The sequence below is a fragment of the Bos mutus genome, chromosome 17, assembly GCF_027580195.1.
Source record: "Bos mutus isolate GX-2022 chromosome 17, NWIPB_WYAK_1.1, whole genome shotgun sequence".
Taxonomy (NCBI): Eukaryota; Metazoa; Chordata; class Mammalia; order Artiodactyla; family Bovidae; genus Bos; species Bos mutus.
The window spans coordinates 43684273-43705594 of NC_091633.1; the positions used below are offsets into that span (position 1 = coordinate 43684273).

The window sequence follows — 21322 nt, forward strand, 5'->3', positions numbered from 1 at the left end:
TCATAGCCATTCTGACTGGCGTGAAATGGTACCTCATAGTGGTTTTGATTTGCATTTCTCTGATAATGAGTGATGTTGAGCATCTTTTCATGTGTTTGTTAGCCATCTGTATGTCTTCTTTGGAGAATTGTCTATTTAGTTCTTTGGCCCATTTTTTGATTGGGTCATTTATTTTTCTGGAATTGAGCTGTAGAAGTTGCTTGTATATTTTTGAGATTAGTTGTTTGTCAGTTGCTTCATTTGCTATTATTTTCTCCCATTCTGAAGGCTGTCTTTTCACCTTGCTTATAGTTTCTTTTGTTGTGCAGAAGCTTTTAAGTTTTATTAGGTCCCATTTATTTTTGCTTTTATTTCCAGTATTCTGGGAGGTGGGTCATAGAGGATCCTGCTGTGATGTATGTCAGAGAGTGTTTTGCCTATGTTCTCCTCTAGGAGTTTTATAGTTTTCTGGTCTTACGTTTAGATCTTTAATCCATTTCGAGTTTATTTTTGTGTATGGTGTTAGTATTTTTTAAGTTTGTTAGCTAAGTGAATTGTCTTCTTTGAATTCCCTCTTCATATCCTTTGCCCATTTTTTTTTTCTGATGGCTTATTTACTCTGCTTATTCCTTTATAAGAAGTTTTTGAATATTAAGATATTTAACCTTCAGTTTGCTCTATATGCTGCAAATACTTTTTCCCAAATCTAGTTTTTTGTTGTTACCTATTGACTCTATTTCAGAAATCTTTATTCCACTACACTAAAAACGCTCACTTTAATATAACTAAATTTGACTATTTTTTTCAACATCTGAGATTTCAGGTTTTTTTAAAGATGATCTCCCTTATCAAGAGATTGTTAATGTAAGCTCCTAGATTTCCTCAAGAAAAGTTATGCCCAAACACTTTTACCTGTAAATCTTTAATTAATCTGGAATTTACTTCTGAATGTGCTATGAGAGAGGAGTCCAATTTAACTTTCTTCCAGATTGAGAGCCAGCTTTATGAGTACCTTTAGCAACTGATGAACTGAAATAATCCCTTATCATATCTAAAATACGCAAATATGACTTACTTATAGATTGTATGGGGAGGAAGCTGGGAGGGGGGTTCAGGATTAGGAACACATGTACACCTGTGGCGGATTCATGCTGATGTATGGCAAAACCAATACAATATTGTAAAGTAATTAGCCTCTAATTAAAATAAATAAATTTAAATTTTTAAAAAATATGCAAATATGACTTACTTATAGATTGTCATGATTCACTAATCTATTTGTCTATTTGATGCCAAGTCATATTAATTTGATTATAGTGGAGTTACAGGATAGTACATTCAGATCCTCAGCTTCATAATTTAAAGGTTTCCATAATTTTATAACATAAAAGATGTATAACTATTGTTATTATTCTCATATAGCACTTCTACATGCTCTGCAGCCAAATCTTATATGAATCCTTTCTTTCAGTTTACTGAAATTGGGTCAAGTTCCCTGTTTATAATAACAGTAACAGCAATGATAATCACAAACACTTGTAAGAGCAGTCTTTGTGCTAGGTACTTTATGTATGTTAAAGAAAACATAATCCTCAATATCTTCAACAACGCTATGAAATAGGTTACAGCATTAGCCTATGATGTAAGATATGGGGTTATACTATATAAACTAAATGGGGCAGGTTAAAACATTATATTTATTTTATAGATAGATAAACTGAAGTATAAAGAGGGTAAGCAACCTGCCCAACATTATTGATCTAGTTACTGATGAAGCTGGAGTCTGAATTCAGTAAGTTTGTGCCCAGAGTCAGTGTTCCTAAAAACTATACTATACTGCCAAATAGAAACTTCTGCTTAAATTATACTGATTCAACCCACCATATCTGTGCTTTCCACATCACAGGTTAACCAATCACAAATCAAAAATACTTTTAAAAATCCAAAAAAACTCCAAAAAGTAAAACTTAAATTTGCTATGCATTGTCAACTATTTACATAGTATTTATATTGTATTTGTAGGTAATCTAGAGATGATTTAGAGTATACAGGAGGGTGTGTGTAGGTTATATACAAACACTGCAACTACTTTATAAGAGATTTGAACATCTATGGATTTTGGCATCCACAGGGGTCCTGAACCCAAAACCCAGTGGACACTGAGGGACAATTATATATTAGTTTCAGGTATAAAACATAATACTTCAGTATCTGCATATATTTTGAAATAACCACAATAAGTCAAACTCATATGTATCACCATGTATACAATTGACATTTTTTTCTTGTGATGAGAACTTTTAAGATCTATTCTCTTAGCAACTTTCAAATATACAATACAGTATTATTAACTACAGTCACCATGCTGTATATTACATCCCCATGACTCATTTTTTTTTTATATAATAGGAAGTATATACCTTTTGATTACCTTCACCTATTTCTGCTATTCCCTACTCCTTGACTCTGGCAACCGCCAATCTATTCTTTGTATCTATGAGTTTGGTTTTTAAAAATAAGATATGTTTCATGGTTTTGTGTATGGGCCATGCTAATTTTCTCTGTATGTTCCAGTTATTAGTATATGTGATGGTGAAGCAAGCATTCCAGTATCTTACTTTTAAATATCAGTGGATAGAAAGGATCACCAAGCCTTTGAAGGAGACAGACAGACATACAGAAAAAAACGAACGTTCAAGAAAGCAGAGACAATGCAGATGGCAGAATAAAATCTTAAACAATATTGTAAAATACTTAATAAAGAGACAATGTAACATTTATCTGTACTAAGATACTATAGAAAAAGAAACATTCAAAGGATAAGAAATGGCTCTTTAAAAAAATTATGATAGCTAAATAAAATATTCAACATATGGTTAACTAGAAGAAAATTTAAAGAAACCTCCAATTGTCACCCATGGACTATATACAGTCCACGACATTCTCCTGGCCAGAATACTGGAGTGGGTAGCCATTCCCTTCTCCAGGGGATCTTCCCAACCCAGGGATCAAACCCATCTCCCACGTTGCAAGTGGATTCTTTACCAGCTGAGCTACCAGGGAAGCACCCAAGAAAGGAGAAAATAAATGAACGAATGGACTATGGGACAGAAAAAATATGAAAATTAGGGAATCAATCCATCAGATCCAATATCCAGCTAATACTATGTTTGAGAAAAAAATGATAAAAAAATAATAAAATTATTCAACAACAACCAAAAAAAGATCCCTGAAAAAAATTCCCCCAAATTGAAGAACATCATTTGTATATTGAAATGTCCCCAGTAAAATGAATGAAAAACAATTCTTACTAAACGTACATGCTGTGCAGTTTTAGAATATTAATCGTGGTGGCAGTGGAGTGGATGACCCTGCAAGTCTCCAGGGGAGGGGAAACAGGTCAAATAAGAAAATTTGGAATTTTGAATGAAAGGAATTTTTAAGGAAAAAATTATTTAAAACCTAGAATTTCCAACACAGGATTCATTATTCAAACTATGAAACACCTTTAAAGGTAAAATAAGGATATTTCTAAACACTGTTTTTAAGTATACCTTCCACGTGTACTCAGGAAGCTGAAGGGAGGGCGTCTACTGAAATGGGGTGGAGGCAACAAAGGGCCGAAACGAACAGTGGTTCACATTTCTGTCTTATCGGCATAGTCTTCGAAAGAAGCACCAAATTTAAAAATAGGAAGAGGTAGTTTAAAACAATTTTATTCATTTCACTCCAGTCTTATTCAACAGAGCAGATACAAACTAGCAGTCTTTCACAAAGAACTGTCATTCCCCAGAGATACTTCCAGTCCCCATGAGTTACCTAAAAAAAGTGGGGTGGGGGGTGGAGTGGCTGCCTTTGGAAGATGGTAGGAAATGATTTATGCTTCCCAGATGTCTGAGGCATTTGAAAGGATCACAAATAATAATTTTATATATAAATAATATGTGTTTGATTTTATAGAACAAAGATGCCCATTAAAAACACAGCTTTTCAATCTGATAGTTCCATTAAATAGGATAGATTTACATCTAAAACAATGGCTGAACATTAGACACATACCAACTACACTAATAATTCTGCTTTGTCTTATATAAAATAATAGGTGTTTTTAAATTTTAAAGTAAAACATTTTTATCATAATGGAAACAATATCAATTTAATAGCTCCAAAAGACAGTCAAGGTAAAAATTTCCTCTTCAAAGGCAATTAGCTGAATACTGAACTTTAAAAAATACCCTTAGATTTTCTTACATATGCAGGAATCCCTTCTTCAGAAGCTTTCAATTAAGTTATAACTTTATACTAAAAGCCAAACAAAAAACCCTGAAAATCTCAAAGCCTTAAGTACTAAAAACACAACTTAAAGCACCAATGAACAATTTGATTCCTTATGAAGTACTATCAGAATCAAAGGAAGTGAAATTCACTTATTCAGACTTCACTATTTCAAGTTCTCTAGCATTTATGTGCATAACACAGAATGCTCCTAAAATAACAAATAAAAAGAAATCTACAACCACAGACTTTTTCTCTAAGGTAAACCAAAAATAAGCTCAAGAAAACAATCAAATATTTGACCAACTACTGAAACATTTAGAAAAAAAAAATCCCAAACTCCGGCATTTAAAAATAACAACTTCTTTCATCAGAATCTCAAGTTAGCAGTTAAAATCATTTAGTTCTGAACCCACTGTGAGCAAAGAAATTACTTTCATTAACATTTTGGAGAATAAGAAACAGAAGTCCAAAAACACTAATTTTTTCTGAACAAACACAATCAGCCATGGATCTGTGACTAGAACTGAGATCTCAATTTTGATGCGCTTAGATCAGTAGACTATTTCTGAGTATAACAGAGTCCAATCTACAGAGTGGATTTTTTAGCTATAAACCATAATGTGATTTTATAGGCTATAGTCACTGTATCTTTAATAGACCACAAATGACAATTTTAATGTTTCTTAAGGGAGTATGCAACAAGTATGCATTAAGATAACAAAGACAAAGCTACAAAATATATTTAAAAAGTACTGTGCGTGCTCAGTTGCTAAGTCGTGTCCGACTGTTTGCAATGTCATGGACTGTAGCCCCCTGGGTTCCTCTATCCATTGGATTCTCCAGGCAAGAATTCTGGATTAGGCTGCCATTTCTTTCTCCAAGGGATCTTCCTGACCCAGGGATCTAACTCATGTCTCTTGTGTCTCCTGCATTTGTAGATGGATTCTTTACCACTGCATCACCTGGGGAAACATCCTAAAAAGTAGCCCAGACCTTCAAAGGTAACTGAAAATTACTGTTTCGTAAGACTTCAGGAAAAACATCAATAATGATTTCTCAAGTATTTTTTCTCATGTATCTGCTCAGGAAGGAAAGGATTTTTCTACACAATTTTTACCCAACTTTATTATCTCTTTTCCTGTTTTAAGGTGAAAAGGAACATTTTTAATTTTAGGATTAATCAAACTTGACTAATACTGTTTTGGAGAAAAAGCAAAGAGAGAAATGATCTTTGAGTATATGTTCAAAATATATGTTCAATCTTTTGAATATGACTTTTTAAATAAACAATATCCAACAAACCAGATTTTAAACCTATGATTTATATAGTTTGTTTAGCACTTATAAAACAGAGTATAATAAGCAAACTCTAATATGGAATAACTTTTGAAGCTTGTAGACAAAGCTAGATGTATTTAACAATTTACCTTGCTTCTAATTGTTTTATACTAGATTGTAACTGCTGTAAGCGCCTATCTGATGCTTCTTCTCTTCCTTGCGCAGAAACCATATCCTCCTCCTAGGGGGGAAAAAAAAAAACTGAATGTTTATGTTTAGTATGTAAAAGTTCAATACATCATTAAACAGAATAAAGAAAACACTCTAAAGCGCTTTAAATGATATTGATAGAATTTCATATATAAGTTCAGTCAGTCAGTTCGGTCCCTCTGTTATGTCCGACTCTTTGTGACCACATGGACTGCAGCACGTCAGGCTTCCCTGTCCATCATCAACTCCCAGAGCCTGCTCAAACTCATGTCCACTGAGTCAGTGATGCCGTCCAACCATCTCATCCTCTGTCATCCCCTTCTCCTCCTGCCTTCAGTCTTTCCCAGCCTCAGGGTCTTTTCCAACGAGTCAGTTCTTCGCATCAGGTGGCCAAAGTGTTGGAGTTTCAGCTTCAGCCTCAGTCCTTCCAATGAGTATTCAGGACTGATTGCCTTTAGGATTGACTGGTTTGATTTCCTTGCTGGCCAAGGGACTTCAAGAGTCTTTTCCAACACCACAGTTCAAAAGCGAAGCAATCCTACTTTGGGAACAGAGCATGCATATACTAAAAAAGGGGAAGAGAAAAAGAAAGTGAAAGTAAAAGTCGCTCAGTCATGTCCGACTCTTTGTGACCCCATGGACTGTAGTCCATGGAATTCTCCAGGCCAGAATCCTGGAGTGGGTAGCCGTTACCTTCTCCAGAGGATCTTCCCAACCCAGAAATCGAACCTAGGTCTCCCGCATTGCAGGCTGATTCTTTACCAGCTGAGCTATCAGGGAAGAGAACCTATCAATTCTGTATAGGTAAAACAATAATCAAATCAGAAATTGTATATGGATTTTTACCACTATTGCAACTATTTCTCTATAGTACAAGTCTAACAAAACAAGACAGTGATTTGTAGGCAGATAATCTGCCCTTAGAGTATGTTCTCTTAACCAAGTTATACTGCATTCCATTATAATCATAAACAGAGATTCTTGAAATAGTGAGGCATCAAAATTAATAGGTTTTATTTGTACCATCTTTATAAAAATTTCCTGTTCATCCTTTCCTATCTTTTGGTGTGTTCTTCTATTGGCTTTGTTTTGCCCTCAGCTTTGAAGTACAGTTCTACTGGACACAGAATTCTTAACGAGCACTTTTTTCCTTCAGTACTTCAAGTGTACCACTCCAGTGTTTTTTGCTTTCAGTTTCTTGATGACAGGTCCGCCTATCTCTGTTCATTTCATTTTTCTGTTGCTGCTTTCAAGTTTTCTAACTGGCTGTCAGTTTTGTCCTGATGTGTTTAAAGTGATTTTCTTAGTGTTTATCTTACTAAGGGTTCACTGAGATTCTTGAATCTGCTAATATTTTCTACCAAATTTAGGAAGTTTTCAGATATTTCTTTAAATAGCTTTTCTGCCCCCTACTTCAGCAACTCCAATTACACTTCTCTTGGCTTACTTCATGTCCCACAGATCTGAGGTCCTGTTCATTTTTCTTCCATCTTTTAAACTCTGTTCTTTGAACAGGAACATTTCTACTCATCTATCTTAAAGTTCATTGATTATTTCTTCTGCTTGTTCTAATTTTTATTGTCGTTGTTTGGTCGCTCAGTCGTGTCTGACTCTCTGACCCCATGGACTGTAGCTTGCCAGGCTTCCCTGTCTTTTACTATCTCCTGGAGTTTGCTCAAACTCATGTCCACTGAGTTGATGATGCCATCCAACCATCTCATCCTCTGTCATCCCCTTCTACTCTTGCACTCAATCTTTCCCAGAATCAGGGTCTTTTCCAATGAGTTGGCTCTTCGTGTCAGATAGCCAAAGTACTGGAGCTTCAGCTTCAGCATTAGTCCTTCCAATGAACATTCAGGATTAACTGGTTTCATCTCATTGCTGTCCAAGGGATTCTCAAGAGTTTTCTCCAGCATCACAGTTCAAAAGCATCAATTTTGAGCCCATCTAATAAAATCTTTATTTGGGTTGCTGTACTTTTAAAATCTAGAATTTCTATTTTTAAAATTATTTTGTAGTTCTCAATTAAAAACTCTTTATCTATTTTTCCCACTGAAATCTTATTTTACTCTAATTTAAAAATATTTTCTTTAACTATTTGAACATATTATAACAGCTTATTTGAAGCCTTTGCTTGCTAAATCCAAAAGCCAAACCCAAACTCAGTGAAAAGTGATAAGTTTCTATCAACTTCTTCTTCTTCCCTCTCCCCCTACCAATTATACTTTAGTATCTAGTAAGTTTTGATTGAAAACTGGATAATAAAGATAATCCATCACAGTTTCTCTAGATTCTATTTTGTTCTTTCAAGGATTATTAACTATTGTTCAGTTTAGGCAATTACCTTACCTAGATTCACACTCTGAGGTGGTTCCCCTACAGTGTGCAGCAGCTGCCATCTGTGATTTCATTATTATTTTTTTTTTTCCACTGTTGCTTTTCTAGCTGGGCTCCCTGGGAACTAGCTGTGCCTGCATAATTTGAGGATCAATCAATTTTTGAGCAGAGGGAGGGCTCATCCTCTTTGTGGATTCATCGCTCTTACAGATTCCCTGGTAATTTCCAGCTGCTCTGCTGGCTTTGGGCTCTGCCCACTGATACTTCAAATATGAGTGCTTCAGCATTCAGCTGCTCAAGCTGCACACATCGTGGGAATGAACTCAGGTATAAAAAGCAGCAAACCTAAACATCTAGTTTCATATGGCTATATCTTTCAAGAGTAGATGCCTCTCTCAGCCTACTTTTTCACTGGGTTTCCTGGGACCCTCTCCCAACTCCCACACGCATAACTTGACCATCAGCCACAGATTTGGTCAGCGTTTACATTAAGGATTTGAATCTCAATTGTGTGTGTGTGTGTGTGTGTGTGTGTGTGTGTGGTGTTCTCTTGCTGCCAGTATTTCTTCTTTACCTTCAACTACTTTTCTAGCCCTAAACTTTGATCTTGAACACTATTATAGTGTTAGTCTCTCAGTCGTTTCCAACTCTTTGTGACCCCATGGACTGTAGCCCGCCAGGCTCCTCTGTCCATGGGATTCTCCAGGCAAGAATATTGGAGTGGGTTGCCATTTTCTTCTCCACGAGCACTACTATAGGAGCCTATAAAGCTTTCGCTTGCTGAAGCCATAGCTGCAGGGATTAAGGAGAACTCTGAGGCCAGAAAGTTAAAAACTCATGATTCTTATCTCTTTTGGTGACTGTTTCTGGGAGTGCTGCAGTGTTTCAAAAAACCCAATTTTTATAACTATTATCTATGAGAAGGTTTGCATAAGCTTTTCACAAATCTACTGTTAATGGAAATCTATAACCAACTTTCACATATTAGGAAATAAGGCTTAGAGAAGTTACATAGCTAACAAGCACCAGAGTTAGAGTTTTAATTATTCAGTTCAGTTGCTCAGTCGTGTCTGACTCTTTGCGACCCCATGAATCGCAGCATGCCAGGCCTCCCTGTCCATCACCAACTCCCACAGCTCAACCAGACTCACGTCCATCGAGTCAGTGATACCATCCAGCCATCTCATCCTGTGTCGTCCTCTTCTCCTCCTGCCCCCAATCCCTCCCAGCATCAGAGTCTTTTCCAATGAGTCAACTCTTCACATGAGGTGGCCAAAGTACTGGAGTTTCAGCTTTAGCATCATTCCTTCCAAAGAAATCCCAGGGCTGATCTCCTTCAGAATGGACTGGTTGGATCTCCTTGCAGTCCAAGGGACTCTCAAGAGTCTTCTCGACACCACAGTTCAAAAGCATCAATTCTTTGGCGCTCAGTCTTCTTCACAGTCCAACTCTCACCTGACCTCTCCATGACACCTTCTCTATTAAAATCTTCTCTCTGTAAAACTTCTCTATTACACATAAAAAGAACCACTCTTTTATGCCAATAAATAACACAAAACGTGGTATTAAACAAAAGGTAGTATTAAATACCTCTTTTCCATCTACATCTAACCAGTTAACCTAAACTGGATCTTACATTAACATGCACTTCAGCAACAATGTGTTAAGGGATGATTATGATATCATGTTTATTAACAAGGTATAGTGAATAGGAATAAAAAGTTATTTCCAGTGTTATAACAGTTTCCTAATTTCATATTCAGAGGACAATAACATGATTAATTCACTTTTCCAGCAATCCTCTTTAACACCTAATCCAAAACAGATCAACAATAAAATACACAGAAAACAAAGCTACAGGCATCATACCAAGCTGTCTCAGAAAAAGGAACATACCTTCTTCTGCATCTGTCCTTGAAGGTCTTCAGTCACTTTAGTTAACTCTTCCACTTTTGCTGCTGCAACTCTCAGATCTAACTTGGCTTGCCTAAAATACAAAGTAAATTAACAAATACTGTTTTCATAGACGATAAAAAATTTTTAAATTAGAAAAGAAACCTAAATTTGGTAAAATCAGTACTAACCACAATACATCTAAAAATAAATCTAAGAGACAAATGTTAAAAGATTCTTTTATTCGTATTGAAAGACCTCTCTATGTGGAAGAGAGTGAAGAAAAAATAGAGCTGAAAGGATGAGTTCAAAGTGGAAGTCATTAATACTTTAATCGGATAAATTACATTTTATACTCAAATAATTCAACAGATTTCATGAAGAACTTTATCATCTTGATAAATTATAAGAATGTCAGTGCATTATGTAGACTACAGCTATGTCTATAATTTCCTGAACAAAAAGAAATATTGCTTATTGGCCTTTCTATGAAAATGAACCCAAGTTTCAACACCTTGATCATTCCTTACACACTAGAAGTAGAACAACCTCTTAACATAATGGACTGAAACATGTCTCAAGATAGTCTAATATTACTTTCTTTACCAAGGACAAAAAGGACAAGTTTCTGAATGTTTTAGCAGAATCAAATTAGTTTTAATATCTTCTTGACTCCCCACAAAAAAAGATTTTAGAATACTACTACTAAAACAAAACAAAAAAAGATTTTAAAATTAAACACTAAGTGGAAATACAGAACATGTGGATTATGGGGGAAAACATACATTTTTAGGAAGGAAGGTATTTTAGTGTAGGAACTGCCGATATTTATTTCTTAATTATATTTTATGTATGTATTATAAATACAAAGCATACCAGCGCTATTGAATCCAAAGAAATTATTTTATGCAAAACTCACAATAAACATTAATTCATTACTTTTGACTTTAACAATATCTATAATTACATAATTAATTAGCATAAAACAACAGGAAATAAAAATCTAATAATACCTAAAATGTTTCAGGTAGTTATTAGGTTCCAGGATCTGCCTTAAATGTTCTGTGGATATCGTCTCACTTAACAATAACTGTGAATAAGTCCTATTTTTATATCAAACTGAAGTCAAGCCAGTATGCTGACAGGTTTGCCAACCTGCCTACGGATTCAAAAATAAGTAATGAAATAGGTAAAGAGTCCTCTAAGATATTTGTTGTTATTCAGTTGCTAAGTCGAGTCCAACTCTTTGCAACCCCATAGACTGCAGCATGCCAGGCGTCCTTGTCCATCACTATCTCTCAGAGTTTGCTCAAACTCACGTCCATTGAGTCAGTAATGGTGTCCAACCATCTCATCCTCTGTCATCCCCTTCTGGCGCTCCCAATTTTTTCCAGCATTAAGGTCTTTTGCAGTGAGTTGGCTCTGTGATATACTGTTACCGAAAAATGGTACCAATAATGTTTCATAAGATTAAGCACTTATGAATAAGCTTTGTTTTAAATGAACCCAGTTTATAAAACGGAGAAGGCAATGGCACCCCACTCCAGTACTCTTGCCTGGAAAATCCCATGGGCAGAGGAGCCTGGTAGGCTGCAGTCCATGGGGTCGCTAAGAGTCGGACGCGACTGAGCGACTTCACTTTCACTTTTCACTTTCATGCATTGGAGAAGGAAATGGCAACCCACTCCAGTGTTCTTGTCTGGAGAATCCCAGGGACAGGGGATTCTGGTGGGCTGCCATCTCTGGGGTCGCACAGAGTCGGACACGACTGAAGTGACTTAGCAGCAGCAGCAGTTTATAAAAATCTGACTTCATTAGCCATAAATTTTTTCTACACATTCACCAAATAACAAAACAAAAACAACTTCAAGACCACCTTACGCTAATGCACGTAAAATGTGAACTAAGAGACGATGTCAGGAGAGCATCTACTATATGAATCAATCAACAAATCTACCAGTTATAAAAGTCTATATATTTTAAAAAGGAAAACTTCAGGAGTAAGATTTTATATAGTAATGATAAAACTGAGTAACCTCTGAACAAGCATAGCACCCACTCTGATTTGGCTTTCTTGCCCTCAGAAGAGGGATAATAATGCTTATTCTACCTATGCCATGAGATTGGTGAACAGGTCAAAATAGGTAATGTACATTAAAGTACACTGTAAAGTATAAAGAAATGGAAGGTCAGAGCATGATTAAAGAAAAAAAAAAATGTGTTAGAGATACAGTGGGAATGAGGTGCAATATGGAGTACCTGCGAGTCAGGAACCCAATTCTGTGAGCAATCAATGCTGTAGCTTACTTCAGTTCACTTGACCACAAGTTTCTCAGCAGTCTCATGTCCCACAACGGCGAGGTGGATTAGATAATTTTCCAAAACCAAGACTCTGTACTAGATGGTTTCCTGATTTCTAATCTGCCTACTGATTCTACTTCTAAATGGCATCTCAGCTGTGTATTCCATTTCTACTTCCATGGCCCAATCACTGGCCTCATCATTATTTCTCAGGACTATCTCAATAGATTACAAACTGATCTCCTGACTTCTGGTCTCCTCTTTAATGAATCCTACCTGCCCCACACCACCCCCAAAGTTATCTGATGATAAAAATTCTTGTATAATAATGATTTCTGGATTCCTCACTTCTTTGGGCATATAATCAATACTCCTCAGCATGGCTTATAGTTAGTTACCATCTGGCCTCAAAAGAGTCTCATCTCTTGTTAGTTCCTCTCATGTGATTTATGTTCCTAGTATAACAGACTACTAACTCCATGTTTCTTTTAACACAGCCTTGTCTATTTTTCCACATTTGACTTGAGTAGACTTCTTTTGCTTTTACTGATAAATTCCTTAACAACTTTCAAGACTTAGCTCAAAAGTCTCCTCATTTCAAGTCTTCTCTAACTTCTAGGCAAAAGTCTCTAGAATGTCAGCTCTTATAATTCATAATACTTTACACACTGTTAACAGATACTCCTCTCATGGAACTGTGAGTTTATGGGGAAAAATATGGAATGTAAGATCATTAGAAGCAAGGGTCATATTTTATTAGTTTTAAAATCCTCATGGATAGCACACTGCCTGGCATGTGGCAGACAAGTAAATGGATCATAAATAAATCAAAGAGGGCACAAAAGGAAAGGAGACAGAGGGTCACAGGTACCAGTCTGTCTTGATATTTTACTCAGATCTTGAAGGTCCAATTTTTTATTCATGTGTGGAAATCCTAAAAGAATAATTTTGTGAGCAATTCTTCAAAATGTATCTTATTTGAAACAGAGCCTTTCATTTGAAACAGAATCTCTTAAGTTATATTCCCTAAAACATACAAACAGCTATTACGCTTTTTGAGGAAAATATACAGTAAGTTATATATGCTTATTTATTCCTACACTGTTCTACAAGACAGAAATGAAATAGATAGCTCTTTATATCTACTTCTGACATGAAATACTGAAAAATATTCTAGAACTAAAGTCATAAGATCTATCCTTTACACTTGACTCTATCAGCACAGGAGACTGTGAGAACTCAGCCAACGACTTCTCTAAGGTTCAGAACTGAGGCCGTAAAATAAAGATAAAAACAATTTTCCTGCATAACTCACAGAAATATCATAAAGTTCAAATAAGGCAAGGCCTATTAAAGTACTTTATAAACTTTACTGTCAGTACAGTGCAGTCGCTTAGTCATGTCCGACTCTTTGTGACCCCATGGACTGCAGCACGCCAGGCTTCCCTGTCCATCACCAACTCCCAGAGCTTGCTCAAATTCATATTCATTGAGTCCGTGATACCATCCCACCATCATCCTCTGTAATCCCCCTCCCTTCCTGCCTTCAATCTTTCCCAGCATCAGGGTCTTTTCCAATGAGTCAGGTCTTTGCAACCAGTGGCCAAAGTACTGGAGTTTTAGCAGTTTATACAAATGTAAGCTATCATCATAATCTTGCCTCTTTTTAGATTTTGAGTTGTCAGGAATGGTGTGGTATTGCATTAATTTATAGCTGGTTTGCAAAAGCTTGAGGGATGCTTGAATGTCTGGCTTTGCCTCTGGGCCAAAAAGTGAAAAGTGGGATTTATGGTGTGCTGCTTAAAGTCTGAATCTCCTCTGGTAACCCTCAAACACGATCTGTTCACTGATGGCTTTCACCTGGTATAACTGGTTAGGCAGCCGGACTGGACTACGTGATCAGAGGGGCAAAGGAAAAAAAAAAAAAAAACAACACAAACCTAAAACTTCTCTGAGTTTTCCTGAAGCCAAGATTCACTGTATAACATCTTGGTGGGTCAACCTGGAGACAAAGCATACCTGTGTGTGCAGAAAGACCATACAGCATTTGGGTCTGGATGTCACTTGGGCCTCCTAAGCTTCCCCTGTGCTCTTTTACTTATTATCGCACAATATCCTTAGCCTTTAAATAGAAGCTTATGTGCCTAAGCTCTGTGGAGTCTTAGGAGTCACTTCAAATATTCAAACTTGTGAAATCTTTAGTTTCAACAAAAATAATTCTAATTTTATTTTATGAAGGAGCTTTAATAACTAGTTATACTATTTTACATTTAAATGTTTTAGATACACAAAGAAAAGTGAAAGTGCTACTCAGTTGTGTCTGACTCGTTGCGACCCCATGGACTGTAGCCTGCCAGGCTCCTCTGTTTATGGAATTCTCCAGGCAAGAATACTGGAGTGGGTAGCAATCTCGTTCTCCAGGGGATCTTCCCCACCCTGGAATCGAACTCAGGTCTCCCGCACTGCAGGCAGATTCTTTACTGTTTGAGCCACAAGGGAAGCTTGTACATCCTTTTATAAAGGTCAAAACAAGTTTTCATTTTTAAAAAAACTGATAAATAAAATAGTTACATTTTATTTTTGCTAAAAGGAATATTTTTAAAAGCACATTACTTTTAGGTATGCTTCTTTGTCAAGCAATTTAAAATTTCTGAGATTTTTCTTTAATATGATTTTCATCACTCATTAAAGAAGTTTGATCTTTAAAAAGCAAAGCTTTGCTCTGTTAAGCAAAGTATAACCAAATATAAAACATATGATTTACCTCAATGTAGTTTATATAAGTATACACTTAAATTATAGCATTAACTTGAACAGAAATTAAATGTTTTAATTATAAATATCTTTAAGATTTAAATCCATTTTAAGAAGAGTTTTTATCTGTCTTTTTCAGGCTCATGTCAAGAGAATTACAGAAATGTGTACAGTATTTGTTTCACACAATGAGAAGTGATAACATTCTGAGGAAAAAGAAAAAAATGCATTACTTTAGCAAGTTCATCTGCAATTATCTGTAAAATAAAGCCAATCACTTATGCTTAAAAATTAGAAAATCCCCAATTTTAGACAAAGTTCTGAATTTCTAAGATCACTTCTGATTTTAGAAAACTGACTACAAGTAGCAAAACTGGAAAAAGTTTAACTTTTCTCTCCTTTTAATCTTTAGTAGCAGTCTAATGATTAAAAGCTTTCAAAGGACAGAAGACTACAAAGAAAGCAACAGATATTAATAATCTGTGGACTATCAAAACCTTAAAACAGAGGCTACTCAGTCTTGAAAACAGTTCATTTGTACATAATTTTTTACATAATTCAAAATTATATATAATTCAAAGTAGTTCAAAGTCCCGATTTCTATGTTGAAATGTAATTTTCCATCAAACCAGTGAGACACGACTGAGTGACGAACACTTTTACTTTTCAGTAGTAGTTCTCCATACTTTCTTCGTACGAAAGCAAGCACTCTGTAACTACATTACATACAGCCTCTGAGTCTTATTCATTCAGAATGTCAGAGTGGTACTTGCTCATCTCTGTTTTTCAGAATCTCTACAGATAATTCTGATACACAGCTATGGCCTTAGATTTTACTGAATAACTGCACAATCAGTATGTTTACCATTACAAAGAAACTGTAAACAATTATTTCAAATACAGTTTTAGGGTTATACGACTTTGAGTACCACTGACAAAGTGTATAACGTATTAATTCACTTTCTATTATTAACCAGGCTTATGCAATGGGCATACTCAAAAAATGTTTATCAAGTACCTGTGACATCTAGAACACAGAAGGTGTTCTTTAAGGTAATACAAAACACACAAAGATAGGTTAGATACAGTAATCTTTAGGAGGGCCACAAAGCACACTTTAAGCATCACAAAAGACTGAAGTATTATGATTCAGAGTAGGTAGTACGTTTGCATTTAGTTTCAGTTCAGTTCAGTTCAGTCGCTCAGTCGTGTCCGACTCGTTGCGACCCCATGAATCACAGCACACCAGGCCTCCCTGTCCATCACCAACTCCCAGAGTTCACTCAGACTCACGTCCATTGAGTCAGTGATGCCATCCAGCTATCTCATCCTCTGTCGTCCCCTTCTCCTCCTATCCCCAATCCCTCCCAGCATCAGAGTCTTTTTCAATGAGTCAACTCTTCGCATGAGGTGGCCAAAGTACTGGAGTTTCAGCTTTAGCATCATTCCTTCCAAAGAAATCCCAGGGCTGATCTCCTTCAGAATGGACTGGTTGGATCTCCTTGCAGTCCAAGGGACTCTCAAGAGTCTTCTCCAACACCACAGTTCAAAAGCATCAAGTCTTCGGCACTCAGGCTTCGTCACAGTCCAACTCTCACATCCATACATGACCACAGGAAAAACCGTAGCCTTGACTAGACGAATTTGTTGGCCAAGTAATGTCTCTGCTTTTGAATATGCTATCTAGGTTGGTCATAACTTTCCTTCCAAGGAGTAAGCGTCTTTTAATTTCATGGCTGCAGTCACCATCTGCAGTGATTTTGGAGCCCAGAAAAATAAAGTCTGACACTGTTTCCCCATCTATTTCCCATGAGGTGATGGGACCGGATGCCATGATCTTCGTTTTCTGAATGTTGAGCTTTAAGCCAACTTTTTTACTCTCCACTTTCACTTTCATCAAGAGGCTTTTTAGTTCCTCTTCACTTTCTGCTGTAAGGGTGGTGTCATCTGCGTATCTGAGGTTATTGATATTTCTCCCGGCAATCTTGATTCCAGCTTGTGCTTCTTCCAGCCCAGCATTTCTCATGATATACTCTGCATGTAAGTTAAATAAGCAGGGTGACAATATACAGCCTTGACGTACTCCTTTTCCCATTTGGAACCAGTCTGTTGTTCCATGTCCAGTTCTAACTGTTGCTTTCCTGACCTGCATACAAATTTCTCAAGAGGCAGGTCAGGTGGTCTGGTATTCCCATCTCTTTCAGAATTTTCCACAGTTTATTGTGATCCACACAGTCAAAGGCTTTGGCATAGTCAATAAAGCAGAAATAGATGTTTTTCTGGAACTCTCTTGCTTTTTCCATGTGGGAGGTATTGAAAGTAAGAATTGGCAGAGGCCGAACAGTAAATCTCACAAGCAGAGATCTCACAAGAGTAAATTTACTCACAAGAGTAAATCTAAAAAGAGCTTCAGGAAGGAACAAATAAGTTCAAGCATAAAGGTAGGCAGGTGTAGAGCTTATTTAGGGAAGAAGGGAAGGAAGACTGAAAAAGGCAACAGGGGCTACAACGTAAATGACCTTAATTGACAAGTTAGGCAATCTGTATTAATTTAAGGGCAATGGAGAGCTACTCAAATATAATGAGATCAGAGCTACACTTTAGGAATTTGAATAAAAGGCAGGGAATGTCTACATGAGTGATGGTAACGATAAGCAAGCAGTTCCACTGGGAGAGATGGCATAGATTTTACAGAGACAGAATTTAAGGGATTCTATCCATTCACTCTTTGAACAAATATTTACTGAATGTTTATAATACGCCTTGCACTATGAATATAATCTGGACATGTTGAGTTTCACATGTTTGTGGCTCATTCAGCTTTTGTTTATTTTTAGCCATTTCAGGATTCCTATGCTTATTTTTATTGAGCACCAACCCAAACTACTCCCTGATAGCTCAGTTGGTAAAGAATCCACCTGTAATGTAGGAGACCCCGGTTCGATTCCTGGGTCAGGAAGATTCTCTGGTGAAGGGACAGGCTACCTACTCCAGTGTTCTTGGGCTTTCCCTGTGGCTCAGCTGGTAAAGAATCCACCTATAATGCGGGAGACCTGGGTTCCATCCCTGGGCTGGGAAGATCCCCTGGAGAAGTGAAAGGCTACCCACTCCAGTATTCTGGCCTAGAGAATCACTGTATAGTACATGAGTCACAAAGAGTCGGACATGACTGAGCGACTTTCATTTTCACCGGAACTACACTAAGTTGTCAGCACTGCTGATGCAGTGGCAAACAAGGGAGAAAAAGCCTCATACAGTTTATATTGCTTTAGGGGGAGACAGACAACAAATATGTAAACAAATAAATGAGATAATTTCAGAATGTGATAATGCCATGAAGCAAATGATATATAACAATGGGAGAGAGACTTGGATCATCAGTGACAACCTGTCTATAAAGAAGGAATATTTGAGCTAAGCAAGACAATGGGGCTGATTTAAGAAAATCTAAGGTGAAAGTTGGAGAAGGAAATGACAACCCACTCCAGGATTCCTGTCTGGAAAATCCTATGGCCAGAGGAGCCTAGTGGGCTACAGTCCACGGGGTTGCAAGGAATCAGACATGACGGAGCACACATGCACGCACACAAGGTGAAGAAATTACAGGCAGCGAGAATTAATAATAAATGCAAAGCGTATGAGAAAGGTACTTAATAAAGAACAATTAACTGGGATGCATCATAGAGAGAAAAGTGTAAGATGAAGATAGAGAGGAAGGCAGAGACATCAGATAATATAAATGCCTCTGGGCAAGGAAAGAATTTTGGAATTTGTTCCAACTGCAATGAAATCCACTGAGTGTTATATGCAAGTGAGTGATGTGATTTGCTTTATGCTCTGAGATTTTTTGGGTCGGTGTGTGGAGAATAAATAACAGTGGGGTAAGAGAGAAAGCAGGGAAAACAGAGAGGAGGCAAAGACAAGAGAGAGAGAGTGATGGCTTGGGGTAGCAATGACAGTGGTGATGACTGGACTCATCATCACCTGGATCAGTGCAAACATGACTTGGGTATGACGGTAAAGCAAAAGAGCAGAACCAAGCAAGATTCACTGGTCTGAAGATAGTACCAGTTACTAAGATGGGGAAGATTGCCCTCCTCACATCAATCATAGCAATTCTACATTTATCAATATATTAGGGTTTTGTGTTCAAGATTTTTTAGCTAAAAATAGTTTAAAAACCACTGCCCTAGTATTAAGTATAGAGCTCAACAAAGTGATCAAGACCAGAGTACACATGTGGGAAACACTGTCATTGAGATGAAAGTTTAAGTTGGGTAGGGTAAAGGCAATCATCCAAGGAGAGGGTGGGGCAGGGAAACTATGTAACATGGCCAGAAATTTAAGACATTTCTACTTTTAGCAGGTAGGATGGAAATGGGAAAAGCAAAAAAAAAAAAGAAACAGTGACAAAAGTCACAGAAGAAATCAGGACACAAACAAAAAAGACCTAGTAGAAAAATTTTCAAGGACATAAAAATCATCAGTTGAAAAGAATCAATAACCAAGGAGAAAGAAGGATTTTGTTTTAAGGCAAAAAAGGTATCTCCTCCCCAACTGAGGAGGAGAATAGAGATAGGGGACCAAATCCAAATTGAAAGAAATTCTAAGGAACAACTACAGCAAATACAGGTTTTTCCTCCAAGCAATTTCAAAGAATGGGAAGCAGAAAATACAATTATCTGAGGAATCATCAGGGGAGGTATGTATACACACCTGAGGTCTTAGAAGAAACTATAGGAGACTAAGATTTGTAAAAAGAGTGAATATAACTGATGGAACAACATACAAGAAGAAACAAGTTTAGGGTTGTACAGCTGGCAAGACATGGGGATATAACAATAGAAAGGAGGGGAAAAGAAAGGAACGCATTATCTAGTTCCTAGAAATTAACAGCAACAACAACAAAGGAAAGGCTGATTTCCAGAGCAATGGAGAGAAGTTTTTTCTATTGCACAGATTAAGAAATTAGAAGACTGGAATTGACATGTACACACTATTACATATAAAATAAATAATAAGAAACTAGTGTATAGCACAGGGAACTCTACTCAGTACTCTAATATGGGAAAAGAATATTTAAAAAAGAGAGGATATATGTACATGTATAACTGAAGTCACTTGGCTCTATACCTGAAACTAACACAACATTGCAAATCAACTGTACTTCAATAGACATTAAAAAAAAAACCAAAAACTAAAGTTCATTCAGTTAAGCAACGTGGCCAAATCAAGAGGAAATTTAAAATAAGAATACTAATCTAAAGCTGTCTGACTTCAAAGTCTATGCTCTTTATACTTCACATCACACAGAAGTGTACTTCTGGGTCAGGTATACAAATGTGGAGTGTCTGCGAAATAAAATTATCAATAAAAAATACATTTTGAAATAAACTAGTAATCACCTATTGTAAGAGGAAAAAGTTCCAAACATGAAGTTATGAATTTCTTTCTGCTGTTGACTAGTATGTTCTAGGAGTAAAGTCTCATATTCTTCTTTATGCCCGAAAGTTTAAATAATAAAGATACAAACATTTTTGAATAAGCGGTAACCCCATAAATAACATTAAAGCAAAATAGGGTGAAGAGATAGGAAACTGACAGCAAAACCCTATTTCTTAAGTTTTCTACTCTCAGAAAAACTAGCTGCCAACGCATAAGAAACTGTCTGGCAATTCTTATGACTAAGCACATCTGCTCAGGGCCATTTCTCACAAAGGATAGTTTCCAAGAGTCACTATGAATCAAAACTAGTGATCGATGAATTCCAGATTTCCATAGCATCTTTATAATAAAACACACAATATTATTCAAATTGGGACATAAGACATCTGAGAAAAATCTGTTATCTCAGCTAAAATAAAACTATTACCTGGCAGAGTTACATATACAGCAGTCCCCCCTTATCTGCAGGAGATATGTCCCAAGACTTCCAGTGGATGCCTAAAACCATGGATCCTACTGAAACCGAAGTATACCATGTTTTTCTCTATACAACACATAAATCAAAGCTTAAATTGGGCACAATGAGAAATTAATGGCAAAAATGAATAAAAACAATTTTAACAATAATAGAAGTTTTGTGAATGTGGTCTTTCTCTTATTGTACAAATTTAATGCCTTTTTCATCTTAACTAAACACTTATCACAAATCGTGGCTGTAACTTTTGCAGTTTGGTGCAACAGCAAAATCAGCATGAATTTCTTTTTCCTTCGTCACAATTTCAGGCAGATTTGTTTTTACCATTGGTCTTAGCAACCTCAGCAGAAGCTTTTTTTCTTTATTAAACAG

General features: G+C 36.6%; 1 protein-coding gene across 3 annotated transcripts in view; it reads right to left on the bottom strand.

The window, feature by feature from the left end:
* SCLT1 (sodium channel and clathrin linker 1) overlaps positions 1 to 21322 on the bottom strand; it is a 226186-nt gene that overhangs the window by 96762 nt on the left and 108102 nt on the right. For all 3 annotated transcript variants that reach the window (XM_070386529.1, XM_070386528.1, XM_070386530.1), the window contains 2 exons: positions 9979 to 10069; positions 5685 to 5776 (listed from right to left, as the gene is read on the bottom strand). In XM_070386529.1, coding sequence (XP_070242630.1) covers positions 5685 to 5776; positions 9979 to 10069 — 183 coding nt within the window. The remainder of the gene's footprint in view (positions 1 to 5684; positions 5777 to 9978; positions 10070 to 21322) is intronic.